The 15,647-nt window shown below is 42.8% G+C and overlaps 1 protein-coding gene across 6 annotated transcripts in view; it reads right to left on the minus strand.

Moving 5' to 3' along the window:
* The window catches only part of IGSF5 (immunoglobulin superfamily member 5), an 89,718-nt gene that overhangs the window by 64,571 nt on the left and 9,500 nt on the right, over positions 1–15,647 (minus strand). For all 6 annotated transcript variants that reach the window (XR_006718200.1, XR_006718199.1, XM_045501333.1 and 3 more), the window contains 2 exons: positions 7,010–7,327; positions 1,266–1,565 (listed from right to left, as the gene is read on the minus strand). Coding sequence is in view for 4 of the 6 variants with exons in the window: in XM_045501333.1 (XP_045357289.1) it covers positions 1,266–1,565; positions 7,010–7,327 (618 nt within the window). In the remaining 2 variants the exon portion in view is untranslated. The remainder of the gene's footprint in view (positions 1–1,265; positions 1,566–7,009; positions 7,328–15,647) is intronic.

Consider the following 15,647-nt stretch of genomic DNA (forward strand, 5'->3'; position numbering starts at 1 on the left):
GTGCTGTGTTTCTTCTTCTTCCTCCTCCTCTTCTCCTTCTCCTTCTTCCTCTTCTTCATCATCAATCTTTCTCTGGCCATCACTTTGTTCTGAACTTTGGAAGATCTCAAGTAAAGGTGTTTTTGTAGTGGGAAACTCTTTGGACCAAGAGAGAACCCCTACCTGGCTTCTAGGTCCTGCTCTGCCCCAGCCAGAGCACAGCACCTCTCTAGGCCTCCCTTTCAGTCCTCTTTTGCAAAATGAAAGACTGAAGGTTGATCTCCAGTCCTGGCCCCACGTTTTCTTCTTGTTCCAGGCTGACAGAGTTCAAGCAGGCTCTGCAGCCCTGTAGGCGGTGTGGTTAGAGTTTTTGGTATGCCAAGGACCCTACAGTAGGTTCTCTTGGGAATCTAAACTCTAAATTCATGTCATTTAGTTGAGTTTTTAGCTATATTTTTTAAAATATAAGACGTGGTGCCTTCAAATACACTGTGGATCTGTTGGGAGAAAGAAAGACAGAAAGACAGAAAGAAAGACAGAAAGACAGAAAGACAGAAAGAAAGACAGAAAGAAAGACAGAAAGACAGAAAGACAGAAAGAAAGAAAGAAAGAAAGAAAGAAAGAAAGAAAGAAAGAAAGAAACCATATGCTACTGAGATTGGAAGGAATCCAAGAGGGCCCGCACACCCTCCTCAAATATTAGAAGAGCTTGCCCCATACTGGCCAAGAGGATGGGATCAAACTGGAACAACAGATAAAAGCTACAGAGAAACACTGACTTCAAGTGTTTATCCCTGAACCTGATGTGTTTTATGATAATTGTCAAGGTTCTTAATGGTTTCCATAAGGAAGTCAAAAATAAAAACACTTGGGGCGCCTGGGTGGCTCAGTCGGTTAAGCGTCCGACTTCGGCTCAGGTCATGATCTCACAGTTCGTGGGTTCAAGCCCCACGTCGGGCGCTGTGCTGACAGCTCAGAGCCTGGAGCCTGTTTCGGATTCTGTGTCTCCCTCTCTCTCTGCCCCTCCCCTGCTCAAGCTCTGTCTCTCTCTCTCTCTCTCTCTTTCAAAAATAAACATTAAAAAAAAAGAGACACTTGAAGATGAAATTTAAAAGTGGAATTGCGGCATCACTAAGCTGACACTAATTTGTCTCCATCACCATCCCTACCTAAAATCAAGGTCACCATACAATTTTCCTAGGCATTGTTGACTGAGAGCACCCCATATGAAATATAAGCATGCAACAATATTTTTATTTTATATAAAGCAAAAGGTCTTCACTTACCCAAAGGAGGCTGAACCACAGTAAGATTCACAGTTACAGACTTGTGGGCATGCAGCCCTTTCATGGTGGCCACACAAGTCAAAGTCCCGTTGCCCTGTGGTGTGAGAGTCAGGACGCTCACTGCACTTTGGGGACTGTTGGGCTCCGGAACGGAATGATAGCTGGAGTGGCTCACGGGAACGCCGATATCCCAGGAAATACCTGGGGGCGGGATCCAGCCCCATGCGTGGCAAGTCACATTACAAGGTTCATCCTCCGCGACTACAAGGTTGCCTCCGGGAATGAGCAACGCCCCCATAACTAAAGAAGAAAAGAGAAATGTTCCAAAGGGGTGACCACACCTCTGTTGGTTTCAGGTTGTCTTTAATTTTCCCCTTGGATCGCATTTCACGAGAGCCATCTTCCCAAGGCCAAACTGGCTGTGTCTGTATCGAGAACCTTAACTCAGGTTTGACCTGTGTCTTTATTTAGACCTGCCAGGTTCATGGATGAAGGGGAGGTTGCTCACCAGAGAACATATAATTCCAGAGGAAATGAATAAATAAAAATCAGGATCCAGGAGAATATGAATTCTATGGGAAAGAGAGGGCAAGTGTGCCTGCCAGAGTAGGCTACTCAGTCACTCAAGTGAAGTTGCAAAGTTGTCCTGGGCTCTCCTGGGAGCAAAAGCAAAAAGGGAAAAACCTTTATACATTCTTTCCATTGTCAGGAGAACGTATCTCGGTCGGGGTCATGGGAAGCAAGTTGCTCCTGGCCTTTGGTCGGTCAGATTCATTTCATTTTATTTTGGGGGTCATACATTTCTAAACAGAACTTCCTATAGTATTTCCTTAAAATGTTTTTCCAGTTGCAAATGAATTCAAAATCAAATCTAATATAATTATAACAATAATTGCCCAAAATTATGTACCAGAATATAATAGATAAATTAAAAACCTTACGGTTTTTATCAATGGCCTACCTGCATATGTCAATGTTCACACTATAAACAACCTATATGAAAATAGGACTTGTGTGTGCTAATATTAATAAAATAACCTGAGGATTGGCTCCGGTAAAGACACAGCCTTAGTGAAACACCCAAGCGTCCAAATTAAAATATCCTCCCTGTTGTATAATATAATGGGAAGAACACTGGACTAAGAATCAAAAACTCAGTCTCAGGGCACCTGAGTGGCTCAGTCAGTTAAGCAGCCAACTTTGGTTCAGGTCATGATCTCAAGGTCCATGAGTTTGAGCCCTGCGTCGGGCTCTGTGCTGACAGCTCGGAGCTGGGAGCCTGCTTCAGATTCTGTGTGTCCCTCTCTGCCCCTCCCCTGCTTGCACTCTCCCTCTCTCTCAAAATAAAATAAATAAACATTAAAAAAAAAAAAAAAACCCTCAGTTCTCAAATTGCCCTCACCTGGGCAATCACTCTCTGTTTTTAAAGGTCAGATGAAACAATCTGACTAGATCAGTGGTTTTCAAATGGTTTTGTTTCAGTACTCTTAAAAATCACTGAGGACTCCAAAGACATTTTGTTTATGTTCTATCAAATTTACCATACTTGAGCACACCTGGGTGGTTCAGTCAATTAAGCATCTGACTCTTGATTTTGGCTCAGGTCATACTCTCATGGTTCCTGAGTTCAAGGCCCACATCAGGTCTGTGCTGACAGCATGGAGCCTGCTTGGGATTCTCTCTCTCTCTCTCTCTCTCTCTCTCTCTCTCTCTGTCTCTCTCTCACCCCCTCTCTCTGCCCCTCCCCTGCTTGTACGCTCACTCTCTCCCTCTCTCAAAATAAATAAATAAACTTTAAAAAATATTTACCATACTTGAAATTAGAATATTTATTTTTAAAGATATTTAAAATAACAATGACAAATCACTACATGTCACCGTGGATTACCATATTATGATGAAAAACACCTGTGTTTTTAACCCAACATAAATTATTGAGAAGAATATCATTGTTTTAGATTTCTGCAAATCTCTTTAACGTCTAGCTGGATTCTCATATCTGGTTCTGCATTCAAGCTGTTGCAATATATTCAATAAATGGCTTTACTGGAGTATATTTTTAAAACTGACTTCACATGGAGGTGCCTGGATGGCTCAGTTGGTTAAGCCTCCGACTTCAGCTCAGGTCATGATCTCACAGATCATGAGTTTGAGTCCCGCATTGAGCTCTGTGCTGACGGCTCAGAGCCTGGAGCTGCTTTGGATTCTGTGCCTCCCTCTCTCTCTGCCCCTCCCCTGCTCACTCTCTGCCTCTCAAAAGTGAATAAACGTTTTTAAAAAAAAAATTTTAACAAATAAATAAATCTGACCTCCCATGGATATATAGGTGAAACAGTGAGAAGGTTTTTCAAATAATCACATATGTTCCTTGATATTGTCCCAACACTTGGCAAGCAGTGATTTCTTACAGGGTAGTTGCACTGTGGAAACTGAAACTATATAAAGGAACTCTCATTCTCTTTGACATACAAACCCATTGCTCTATCTGGCGCTTTAATTGACCTTTCACTTTTGCATGACTTTGTATCATTATACATCAGTTATTGGGAAAGACATCCCGTGGGCATAAGTGAAACGAGCGTAGGAAAGGCAATTCACATGTTAGTATTATAATGGAAGCAGTCGTGACCTTACGGACCCTGAAAGTTCTAGGGGATGCCCAACAGTTCCCAAACTAGATGGAACTGGGTCAGCTCTGAAAGCTCCTCTTACTCTAAAATGTTAAATTTCCAACCATTCCTTTCCTCAACAGTCTCTCGGGGTAAGTAAAGCCTGTTTGCTAATGCAGGGATTACTGTAAATGCAACAATGCGAGGGAAATGGATTTGTTCCTTACATGTAAAGGGTTTTGTACTTATTCCTTCTTCTCCACTCACTGTTTCATTTGGTGGAGAGGTTTAAGATGACAGAAACTGGAAGGAGAGGTATTGCCTCAATTAATAAGGGACGATCTTGAACTCAAGTCTACTGGCCCTCGAAATACAAGGGGTCTAGAATTTGGTGTGTGATTTAATGGGCAGACTTGGCAATGGATGGACAAATCAGCAACCGGAAGCATTTCCTCTTTCTACACATATTTGTGATTCAACTTTTCCCACTGGCTTTCACAAAGCTTATCGCGTAGCGCAATGAACACTATACAAAGGTGATGACTGTAGCATTCACACAGATCTAAGATGACTCTAGAGGGAGCTATGTAAGCTCTCTTTTTCTTGCTGATACATGAGCTAGAAAAAATAAATCTTCAGCTAAACCATTTTAAAAATAACATGGATGTTTCCTCTTTCTTCAAGATTCTTTTCCCTTGAAAAAGATCCTGTTGCTTAGAGAACATTTGTTCCTCTGGGAACAAAGAGCCATTCAGACCACTGGAACCCAGGTTAATACGACCAAGTTCGGTGCCCGGTCTATGGGTTCCTTCCGCATGACCTTGGGAAAGAATTTATCATCCCAAATGCTTAATCTTCCATGTGTATCAAAACTAAAAGCTACGGGGGCGCCTGGGTGGCGCAGTCGGTTAAGCGTCCGACTTCAGCCAGGTCACGATCTCGCGGTCCGTGAGTTCGAGCCCCGCGTCGGGCTCTGGGCTGATGGCTCGGAGCCTGGAGCCTGTTTCCGATTCTGTGTCTCCCTCTCTCTCTGCCCCTCCCCCGTTCATGCTGTGTCTCTCTCTGTCCCAAAAATAAATAAACGTTGAAAAAAAAAAAAAAAAAACTAAAAGCTACGGTAATTGCCAACCGACAAAAATGCGTGTTTAGGCACAGACAACTTTATAGATGTGGAGCTTTGAGCAAAGCTGCTATAAAAACACAAGGACCTATGAATTTGATGTGCCATGAACATATCAATTAAGTCATGCCTTTGGCCCTGTGTCCTTGATCGAGGTGTCCCCCTCCTCACTTCCCCCCTTGGCCTAGCATCCCCAAACCTTCGAAGCACAGAAGGGCACCTCAACACGGAGTCATCTGTACAGGCTTTGCTCTTTCTCTATCTCCCCTCCCAATTCAAACCTGAACTTGTCTCCCTCACAGCACCTGGCAGCATCTCCAGGCCGCTCATGCTATCCCTGCATGTGCATGGTCTACTCTTCCCGGGAGGCCCTTGAGGACAGGACTCTGTCTTCTTCTATCCATCTTTGAGTGCACTTCCAGATGCCCAACACAATGGTGTGCTCCTATCAGGAATGCAATTGGCTATACGGAGATGGCCATGACCCAAGTGCTGTTGTAAAGACTTTATTGGACCTACGCAGTTGATCCCACAACAACCTTCTGATGAGGAAACTAGGGCACAAAGTCATTAAATAGCGGCCAAGGTCACCCAGTTAGCAAGTGATACAGCTGGAATCAGAACCTAGCATTCAGGCTCCCAAGCCTGCATTATGAACCACTAGCCCACGCTGGCTCCCAGCTCCATGTGCGATAAATTGAATCAAACAGGACTTTGGGGTCTTCAAGCCATCGTCAGTCACTGCTTCGTCTGACCCTCACAGTACACCTGTGAGGTGGGGCGGGGGAGCCTTATCCTTCTTTTACAGATGAAGAAGTCGGGCCACCTCAGGAGTCACTAAGTTGGTAACTGATGACAGCGAACCCAGAACTCGTGTCTTTGATTCCATTTTTCCTGTGTTCTTTCCCTTGTGCCACAAATCATTATGGTAAGAATCTGATCAATGCAAACTAAGCCAGTAGTCTCATAAAAATCACTATTTTGAAAATATCATTAAGCCGTATAAAATTAAAGACACATAAAAGTAAAGGGACAACATTTTGGCTAAGTAAAAAAAAAAAAAAAAAAAGCAGGTAGAAATACGTAGACCTGCATTCCTACCAAATGTTATCAAACTGGATTTGATGCAACATTAACACAGATCAAATGTTTGGAAATTTCTCCTAGACAAGCCAATAAATAGACATAAGAAAAAATTTCAAAATACGACGTGGTTTTCTTAAGAAACGCTGCCACAGAAATCAGGAGCTCAACTAGCTCCAATGCATCTACAAATACCATATAATTGCATTTTAAGGATTGCAAAGTGATTAAACTTTGATAAAGATGTTCTGAATTCTTGTAAAGCATCCTTTTATTTTTCTTTTCACTACATACCATGATTTAGAGCACCTCAAAATTACCTCTGGAAATGAAAAATAAACTATCCCTTGTGATAAATTTCGCTTACTCTTTTCCCTAAAATGTTTGGTATAGTTAGTGAACACCCACCTTTGACTACAAGAACCGCTGGGGGCAGGAAAGAGTAAAGGACTGGGAAAACTCAACTGGAAAGAGGAAAAGGGTAAAAAAATCATGATTCAAAGTGCATACGTGACATAAGGCAAGGAAAGAGCGACAAGTATATAAAACACCAGAGAAACGGCAGTGATGGGCAACTATTCCTAAATCAAAGAGCAGTGGCCACAACCGGCCTGGGAGAATCTGGGGTGTATGTCCACAAAAGCTCTCGGTGGGATAGCGATGGGAAAGTGATAAGACCTGTCTTTAAGAGTCTTAGTGAAAGAAAAGAGAAAGGAAAGAAGAGATGAGGTAGGGGAAACAGGAAGAAGGGCAGAAAGAGATTCGGTGAAGAGTTGGGGTAACAAACGACAAACAACAAAACAACAGGCATTCGTACTTCTCAGCCTAACACGCTGAGGGCAGACCCTGGATGCATGCAGGGTCCTCCTGTGCCCCCGCCATCCAACCCAGCCGCCTCCACCTGCTCCGCTCAGAGCCACCTGTGCACCCACCTTGCACTGAAAGGAAAGCGGATGCATCGCGGTCGCTGTTCTGGAGGCTGCACTTGATGTGCCCCGCGTCACGGAGCTGCACGTCATGGATTATCATCTCAGAGATGGAGTTGCCGCCCTCTTCGTAGCTCGCAGAGGTAAAGCGGTCGTTGGTGATGATGGGCTCTGAGGGCGTGATGCTCAGAACCACCGTGCCGTTCAGAGCCCACATGATGAGCCTCCAGCCCTGTGAGACCGTGCAGTTGAAGCGAGCCTCTGAGCCCTCCAGCACTGTTGCGTTCTTGGGACCTTCTAAGATTTGATAGCTGGATCCAGAAGCTGGAAGGCAACCGGTGTTTCAAGGCGGTAAGTGAACAAATCTGTGTAAGTCTAAGGTAGGGTTTAACCCTTCTGTATTCACCGGCCGTGGCCTCTGGATGGCCAGTGGCTCAGACCCCATGTCTTCCTGGTCCCAACACCATGTCTCCCCAGTGGACAGCAAGCCACCCATCCCTCCTTTCCATCCGCTCCCTCCACATCTCAGAGCACCTCCCAGCAAGACTGCTCCTCTACCTCCAGAGCGATGTTACCTTGATCCCAGCCTGGCCCCGAGAGCTCCCGGGTCTACTTGAGGCAAGTTTTCACCTTCCCTATGAAACGAGAGTCATCCTCCAAGGAAGTTGGGCAGGGTCTTTGATTTCCACCCCCGTGGAAATCCTGGGGCTCAGAGGGGAAGGTGGAAAACAGTCTCTCTTCATGAAGAGAATGGGGACCCCAGCATGCTGAGATCATAGCCCACTGCATGCCCCTGCACCCTTAGAGCCCCCAGATGGGATCCTTAGGACAGTGTCGGGGGCTGGAGGATAAACAAGGTTGAGAGAGAAGGAATCAAGATGGAGAGAGACAAACGTTGCATCTGAGTACACGGTCGTGGAGTAATAGGTAAGCCAGTCGCCAAGTATCAAGAGAACCATACTATCATTGATTCCATGCCTCTCCTCTTAAGGACCAGAAGAGACACGGGTGGGGAAATACAAAGAGGGGAAACAGGCAGAAGGATAGGGGAGTGGGTTCCCATAATGATGAGAACGATCAAGCAATGCGTCTGGCAGGCTGGTAAAAAAAATCCCACCATATCTAGTGTTGGGTTCAAAACTCCAGCAGACAGGCAGGTGGCTCAAAAGCGGAAGCCCATGGACTGTCAGGTGGGGCTCCTGGCTCACGGGGCAAATTATCTCAACTTCTCCATGTCCCACTCGCCTCAGCCACAGAACAAGGGCCCTGGCACCACAGTGGATTGTTTCAAAAACCAAATATGACAGTCCATGTCAAGCCCTAAACGTGACCCTCAAACACTCAGTAAACATTCATGAGCATATAACCTGCAAGAAGGAATGTGTTGATTTTGTAAGACAAGCCAAGAGTGGTGTAGATTTAAGTAGAATTGTTTCTTTCACACTTTGACAACATTCAACCCTTGGGTCCCCAGATGCACCATAATGCCGGTTTTACCTGGAGTGACAACTTGTTTTTCTTTTTTAAGTTCATGTATTTATTTCGAGAGGCAGAGAGAGAGTAAATGCGAGTGGGAGAAGGGCAGAGAGAGAAGGAGACAGACAATCCCAAGCAGGCTCCGTCCTATCAGCGCAGAGCCCGATGCGGGGCTCGATCTCATGAACCTGAGATCATGACCTGAGCCAAAATCAAGAGTCAGATGCTTAACCAACTGAGCCACCCCGGTGACCCTGGAGTGACAATTTCTAACTGGTCTTCCACACAGTGGACCTCAAGGGCTCTCCAGCTCACATGAAAGGAATCACGATAACAGGGGATGAAGCATGTCCGGCACTGGAAGAACTCAAGAAAAATCTTTTGTCCATTTAGGACAGATGTTCTAATCGCCTTAGAGGAGCCAACTGGCAGCCAGGGTTTTTAAGAGCTTCCCATGTTTGTAATAATAATTCGATATAGGGAGGACGGCAGCCCGCAGCCGGCCTGAGGAAGGGGAGGAGGGAGGATGAGGAGGGTGAGCAGCCTGTGCCCCCCCCCGAGGACCAGGACGAGGAAGAGGAGGGCTGGGAACCCTTGCATTGAAATATAACCATCAGGAGAAGAGCCTAGATGGCGGAACAGCATGGAAGTTTTTTGTGTGTCGCATCCATGAAATACAGCCAGACCAACACTAGACCATCCTACACACCTAGAAAACTGACTGGAGGATTAATACAACAATCTGCACAACCTGAACCACAGACCTCAGCAGGTACGTGGCCCGGAGAAGTGAACGTGGGGAGAGAGAAGCCGGCAGCGGGCAGGAAGCCGCCTTTGCAGGCAGGGAGAGGACAGAGACTGGGAGGGGGAGGGGGGCAGAGAATACGGCAAAAGCACCCCTCCCCAAAAGCAACTGGAGAGAAAGAGGAAAATTGGAAACGGCCACAGGGACTAAACTAAAAAAGGAGAAAGGAGAGGGTTTAAATTCCATTAAGACTGTAAACAAGGGGAGCGCAAAGGCTGCAACCCCGCAGCTCCCTACCTGGCGGTGCTCGGGTGGGAAGGGCGAATCCCCAGGAGCAGAGTGGAGTCCGGGAGATTCTCGGGCCACACGGGGAAAAGCGGTTCCACTACTGGAAGGACATTTGGTGGAGACCGTTGAAGCCACCTGGTCCCAGCAGACCCCAGAAGGCGGCCAAATTCGCTGGTGCTGGGGCAAGGTCTTTAGGGTGAAGCCTGGTGCCAGACGCGTGTTGTGATTTTCCACAATCCCTGAAACGCTGCGGCTATGCCGTCTCGCAAACGTTTTCTAGGACGGGCTGGCACCTGGCCGCAGTCTCGGGGCACCGGCAACAGCAGGGTCCAGCGGGCATTCCTGGCTGCAGCCGACATTCGGCTGTGTCTCGCTCGGCCATGGCTCGGTGAGACCCTCCCGCAGACGGGCGGAGCGGGTCAAAGCCGGGGTCCTTCGGAAGTAAGGGGCCGGGGAAAACAGCCGCATCTGGGACAGAACTCAGGAGAGAGTTGCTGCCTGGGGCCTGGTCACGGAGAGTGAAAAAGCGGGGAGTGGACCAGAGCTGAAGCCAGAGGACGGGTGCGCGATTGCTGATGGGGAGAACAGACCGGGTAGTTGGCTGGCGCCATTTTTACCACGGCCGCGCAGGCGCATACGCACCTACGAGCCCCGCAACACTCCACCCCAGTGAGCTGAGCAGCGCCATCTAGTGGAGAGCAGAGCTGTTGCACGGAGCCCTGCCCAACTGGGCCAACCTCGCTCTTCAAGAACACAAGTCTCTCCGCCTACTTAGTTTATGGGCTATAAAGCACTACGTAGTCTGACTTCTAGGGGAAAATGAAGTAATTTCAGTCCTATTTCAATCTGTTAGCAGGTCTATCTATTCAATTTTCTTCTTTTTTCTTTTCTTTTCTTTTCTTTTACACTATTCTTTTTCTTGAATAGAGAAAGAAAAACTTCATTTTTATTTTCAATTTTTACTAAAAATATTTTTCTTTAATTGTTTTACTATATTTTTTACTTTTGTGTAAATTTTTTCAAATTCTATCTTACTTCCATCATTCCATTTTAGTCTACTTCAGTGTATTCACCTTTTCAAATTTTCAAACAATTTCCTTGTTTTCTTTTTTCTTTTTCCTCTTTTTCGTTTCTTTCCTTTTTCTTGAATGCAGAAAGTGAAAAAATTCATTTTTACTTTCAATTTCTATGAACATATTTTTATTTAATTTTTCTACTATATTTTTTGCTTTTATGTAAACTGTTTTGAATTCTATTTTACTTCCATCATTTCATTTTAGTCTACTACAGTGTATTCACTTTTTCAAATTTTCCAGCGAGTTCTTTTTTTCTCTTATTTCTCTTTTTCATTCCTTTTCTTTTTCTTGAAAACAGAAAAAGAAAAAATTCATTATTTTCAATGTTTATTTAAAATATTTTTCTTTAATTTTTTCCTACTATATTCTTTACTTTTGTGTAAATTTTTTCCAATTCTATTTTACCCCCATCATCTCATTTTAGTCCACTTCAGTGTATTCATTTTTTCAAATTCTCAAACGATTTCCTTTTTTTTCTTCTGCCCCTCCCCCTTTTTTTCTCTAATCTGTCAAACCACTTTCAACATCCAGACCAAAACACACCTAGGATATAGCATCATCTATTCAATTTCTGTGTGTGTTTGTGTCTGTGTGTTTCATTTTAATATTGTTTTAACTTTAATTTTTTTAACTTCAATTTTTCTACCTCATTAATTCCTTTTCTCCCTTCAAAATGACAAAACAAAGGAATTCACCCCAAAAGAAAGAGCACGAAGAAACGACAGCCAGGGATTTAACCAACACAGATAAAAGCAAGATGTCTGAACCAGAATTTAGAATCATGATAATAAGAATACTAGCTGGAGTCGAAAATAGATTAGAATCCCTTTCTGCAGAGATAAAAGAAGTAAAAACTAGTCAGAATGAAATGAAAAAGGCTATAACTGAGCTGCAATCACGGATGGATGCAGCGGCGGAAAGGATGGACGAGGCAGAACAGAGAATCAGCGATATGGAGGACAAACTTATAGAGAATAACGAAGCTGAGAAAAAGAGGGAGATTAAGGCAAAAGAGCACGATTTAAGAATTAGAGAAATCAGTACTCATGAAAAAGGAACAACATGAGAATAATAGGGGTCCCAGAAGAGGAAGGGAGAGAAATAGGGGTAGAAGGGTTATGTGAGCAAATCATAGCGAAAAACTTTGCTAACCTGGGGAAAGACACAGACATCAAAATCCAGGAAGCACAGAGGACCCCCATTAGATTCAACAAACACCAACCATCAACAAGGCATATCATAGTCAAATTCACAAAATACTCAGGCAAGGAGAGAATCATGAAAGCAGCAAGGGAAAAGAAGTCCCTAACCTACAAGGGAAGACAGATCAGGTTTGCAGCAGACCTACCCACAGAAACTTGGCATGCCAGAAAGGAGTGGTGGGATATATTCAGTGTGCTGAATCAGAAAAATAGGCAGCCAAGAATTCTTTATCCATCAAGGCTGTCATTCAAAGTAGAAGGAGAGATAAAAAGTTTCCCAGACAAACAAAAATTAAAGGAATTTGTGACCACTAAACCAGCCCTGAAAGAAATTTTAAGGGGGACTTTCTGAGGGGAGAAAAGATGAAAATATACATATCTATCTATCTATCTATCTATATATATATATATAGATATATATATAGATATATATAGATATAGATATAGATATAGATATAGATATAGATATAGATATATCTCAAAAGCAACAAAAATTAGAAAGGACCAGAGAAAACACCAGAAACTCCAACTCTACAAGCATGATAATGGCAATAAATTCATATCTTTCAGTACTCACTCTAAACATCAATGGACTCAATGCTCCAATCAAAAGACATAGGGTAACAGAATGGATAAGAAAACAAGATCTATCTATATGCTGTTTACAAGAGACCCAGTGAAGACACCTTCAGATTGAAAGTAAGGGGATGGAGAACCATCTATCATGCTAATGGTCAACAAAAGAAAGCCAGAGTAACCATACTTATAGCAGACAATCTAGAATTTAAAATAAAGACTGTATCAAGAGATGCAGAAGGGCATTATATCATAATCAAGGGGTCTATTCACCAAGAAGACCTAACAATTGTAAACATTTATGCACCAATGTGACAGCACCCAAATATATAAATCAATTAATCACAAACATAAAGAAACTCATCGATAGTAATACCATCATAGTAGGAGACTTCAACACCCCACTCACAACAATGGACAGATCATCTCATCAAAAAATCAACAAGGAAGAAACAGCTTTGAAGGACACACTGGACCAGAGGGACTTAACAGATATATTCAGAACATTTCATCCTAAAGCAGCAGAATATACATTCTTCTCCAGTGCATATGGAACGTTCTCCAGAATAGACCATATACTGGGACACAAATCAGCCCTAAGTAAGTACAAAAAGATCAAGTTAACACCATGCATATTTTCAGACCACAATGCTATGAAATTTGAAATCAACCACAGGAAAAAATTTGGAAAAGTAACAAATAGTTGGAGACTGAAGAACATCCTACTAAAGAATGAATGGGCTAGCCAAGCAGTTAAAGAGGAAATTAAAAAGTATATGGATGTCAATGAATGCAAGTCAATGAAAATGATACAACCACAACCCAAAACCTCTGGGACGCAGCAAAGGCAGTCATAAGAGGAAAGTATACAGCAATCCAGTCCTTCCTAAAGAAGGAAGAAAGATCTCAGATACACAACCTAACCTTACACCTTAAGGAGCTGGAAAAAGAACAGCAAATAAAACCCAAAACCAGCAGAAGACAGGAAATAATAAAGATTAGAGCAGAAATTAATGCTCTCAAAAAAAAAAAAAAAAAAACAGTAGAACAGATCAATGAAACCAGAAGCTGGTTCTTTGAAAGAATTGGCAAAATTGATAAACCACTAGCTAGTTTGATCCAAAGAAAAAGGAAAGGACCCAAATAAATAAAATCAAGAATGAAAGAGGAAAGATCACAACCAACACAACAGAAATAAAAACAATATGAAGACAAGATTATGAGCAGGTATATGCCAATAAAATGGTAATCTGGAAGAAATGGACAAATTCCTAGAAACATATATACTACCAAAACTGAAACAGGAAGAAATAGAAAATTTGAACAGACCCATAACCAGTAAGGAAATCGAATTAGTAATCAAAAATATGCCAAAAAACAGGAGTCCAGGGCCAGATGGCTTTCCAGGGGAATTCTACCAAACATTTAAGGAAGAGTTAACACCTATTCTCTTGAAGCTGTTCCAAAAAATAGAAATGGAAGGAAAACTTCCAAACTCTTTCTATGAAGTCAGCATTACCTTGATTCCAAAACCAGACAGAGACCCCACTAAAAAGGACAACTATAGACCAATTTCCCTGATGAACATGGATGCGAAAATCCTCAACAAGATATTAGCCAACTGGATCCAACAATACATTAAAAAAATTATTCACCACGACCAAGCGGGATTTATACCTGGGATGCAGGGTTGGTTCAATATCCGCAAAACAATTAACGTGATTCATCACATCAATAAAAGAAAGGACAAGAACCATATGATCCTCTCAATACATGCAGAGAAAGCATTTGACAAAATACAGCATCCATTCTTGATAAAAACCCTCAAGAAAGTAGGGATAGAAGGAGCATACCTCGAGATCATAAAAGCCATATATGAATGACCCAACGCTAATATCATCCTCAATGGGGAAAAACTGAGAGCTTTCCCCCTAAGGTCAGGAACAAGACAGGCATGTCCACTATCACCACTGCTATTCAGCGTAGTTTTGGAAGTCTTAGCCTCTGCAATCAGACAACACAAAGAAATAAAAGGCAACCAAATAGTCAAGGAGGAAGTCAAACTTTCACTCTTCGCAGATGACGTGATACTGTATATGGAAACCCAAAAGATTCCACCGAAAAACTGCTAGAATTGATTCATGAATTCAGCAAAGTTGCAGGATATAAAATCAATGCACGGAAATCGGTTGCATTCTTATACACCAACAATGAAGCGACAGAAAGAGAAATCAAGGAATCGATCCCATTTACAGTTGCACAAAAAAACAAAATACCTGGGAATGAATCTAACCAAAGAGGTGAAAAATCTATACACTGAAAACTATAGAAAGCTTATGAAAGAAATTGAAGAAGATATAAAGAAATGGAAAAAGATTCCATGCTCCTGGATAGGAAGAACAAATATTGTTAAAATGTCGATACTACCCAAAGCAATCTATATATTCGACGCAATCCCTATCAAAGTAACACCAGCATTCTTCACAGAACTAGAACAAATAATCCTAAAATTTGTATGGAACCACAAAAGAACCCGAATAGCCAAAGCGATCTTGAAAAAGAAAAACAAAGCAGGAGGCATCACAATCCCAGACTTCAAGCTATACTAAAAAGCTGTAATCATCAAGACAGGATGGTACTGGCACAAGAACAGACACTCAGATCAATGGAACAGAATAGAGAACCCAGAAATGGTCCCACAAACGTATGACCAACTCATCTTTGACAAAGCAGGAAAAAATATCCCATGGAATAAAGACAGTCTCTTCAGCAAGTGGTGCTGAGAAAACTGGACAGCGACATGCAGAAGAATGAACCTGGACCACTTTCTTACACCAGACACAAAAATTAACTCAAAATGGATGAAAGACCTCAATGTAAGACAAGAAGCCATCAAAATCCTCGAGGAGAAAGCAGGCAAAAACCTGCTTGATCTTGGTCGCAGCAACTTCTTACTCAACACGTATCCGGACGCAAGGGAAACAAAAGGAAAAATGAACTACTGGGACCTCATCAAAATAAAAAGCTTCTGCACAGCGAAGGAAACAATCCGCAAAACTAAAAGGCAACCGACAGAATGGGTGAAGATATTTGCAGAGTACATATCAGATAAAGGGTTAGTATCCAAAATCTATAAAGAACTTCTCAAACTCAACACCCAAAAAACAATCCAGTGAAAAAATGGGCAAAAGACATGAATAGACACTTCTCCAAAGAAGACATCCAGATGGCCAACTGACACATGAAAAAATGCTCAACATCACTCATCATCAGGGAAATAC

Source organism: Leopardus geoffroyi, chromosome C2, assembly GCF_018350155.1.
Source record: "Leopardus geoffroyi isolate Oge1 chromosome C2, O.geoffroyi_Oge1_pat1.0, whole genome shotgun sequence".
Lineage (NCBI taxonomy): Eukaryota > Metazoa > Chordata > Mammalia > Carnivora > Felidae > Leopardus > Leopardus geoffroyi.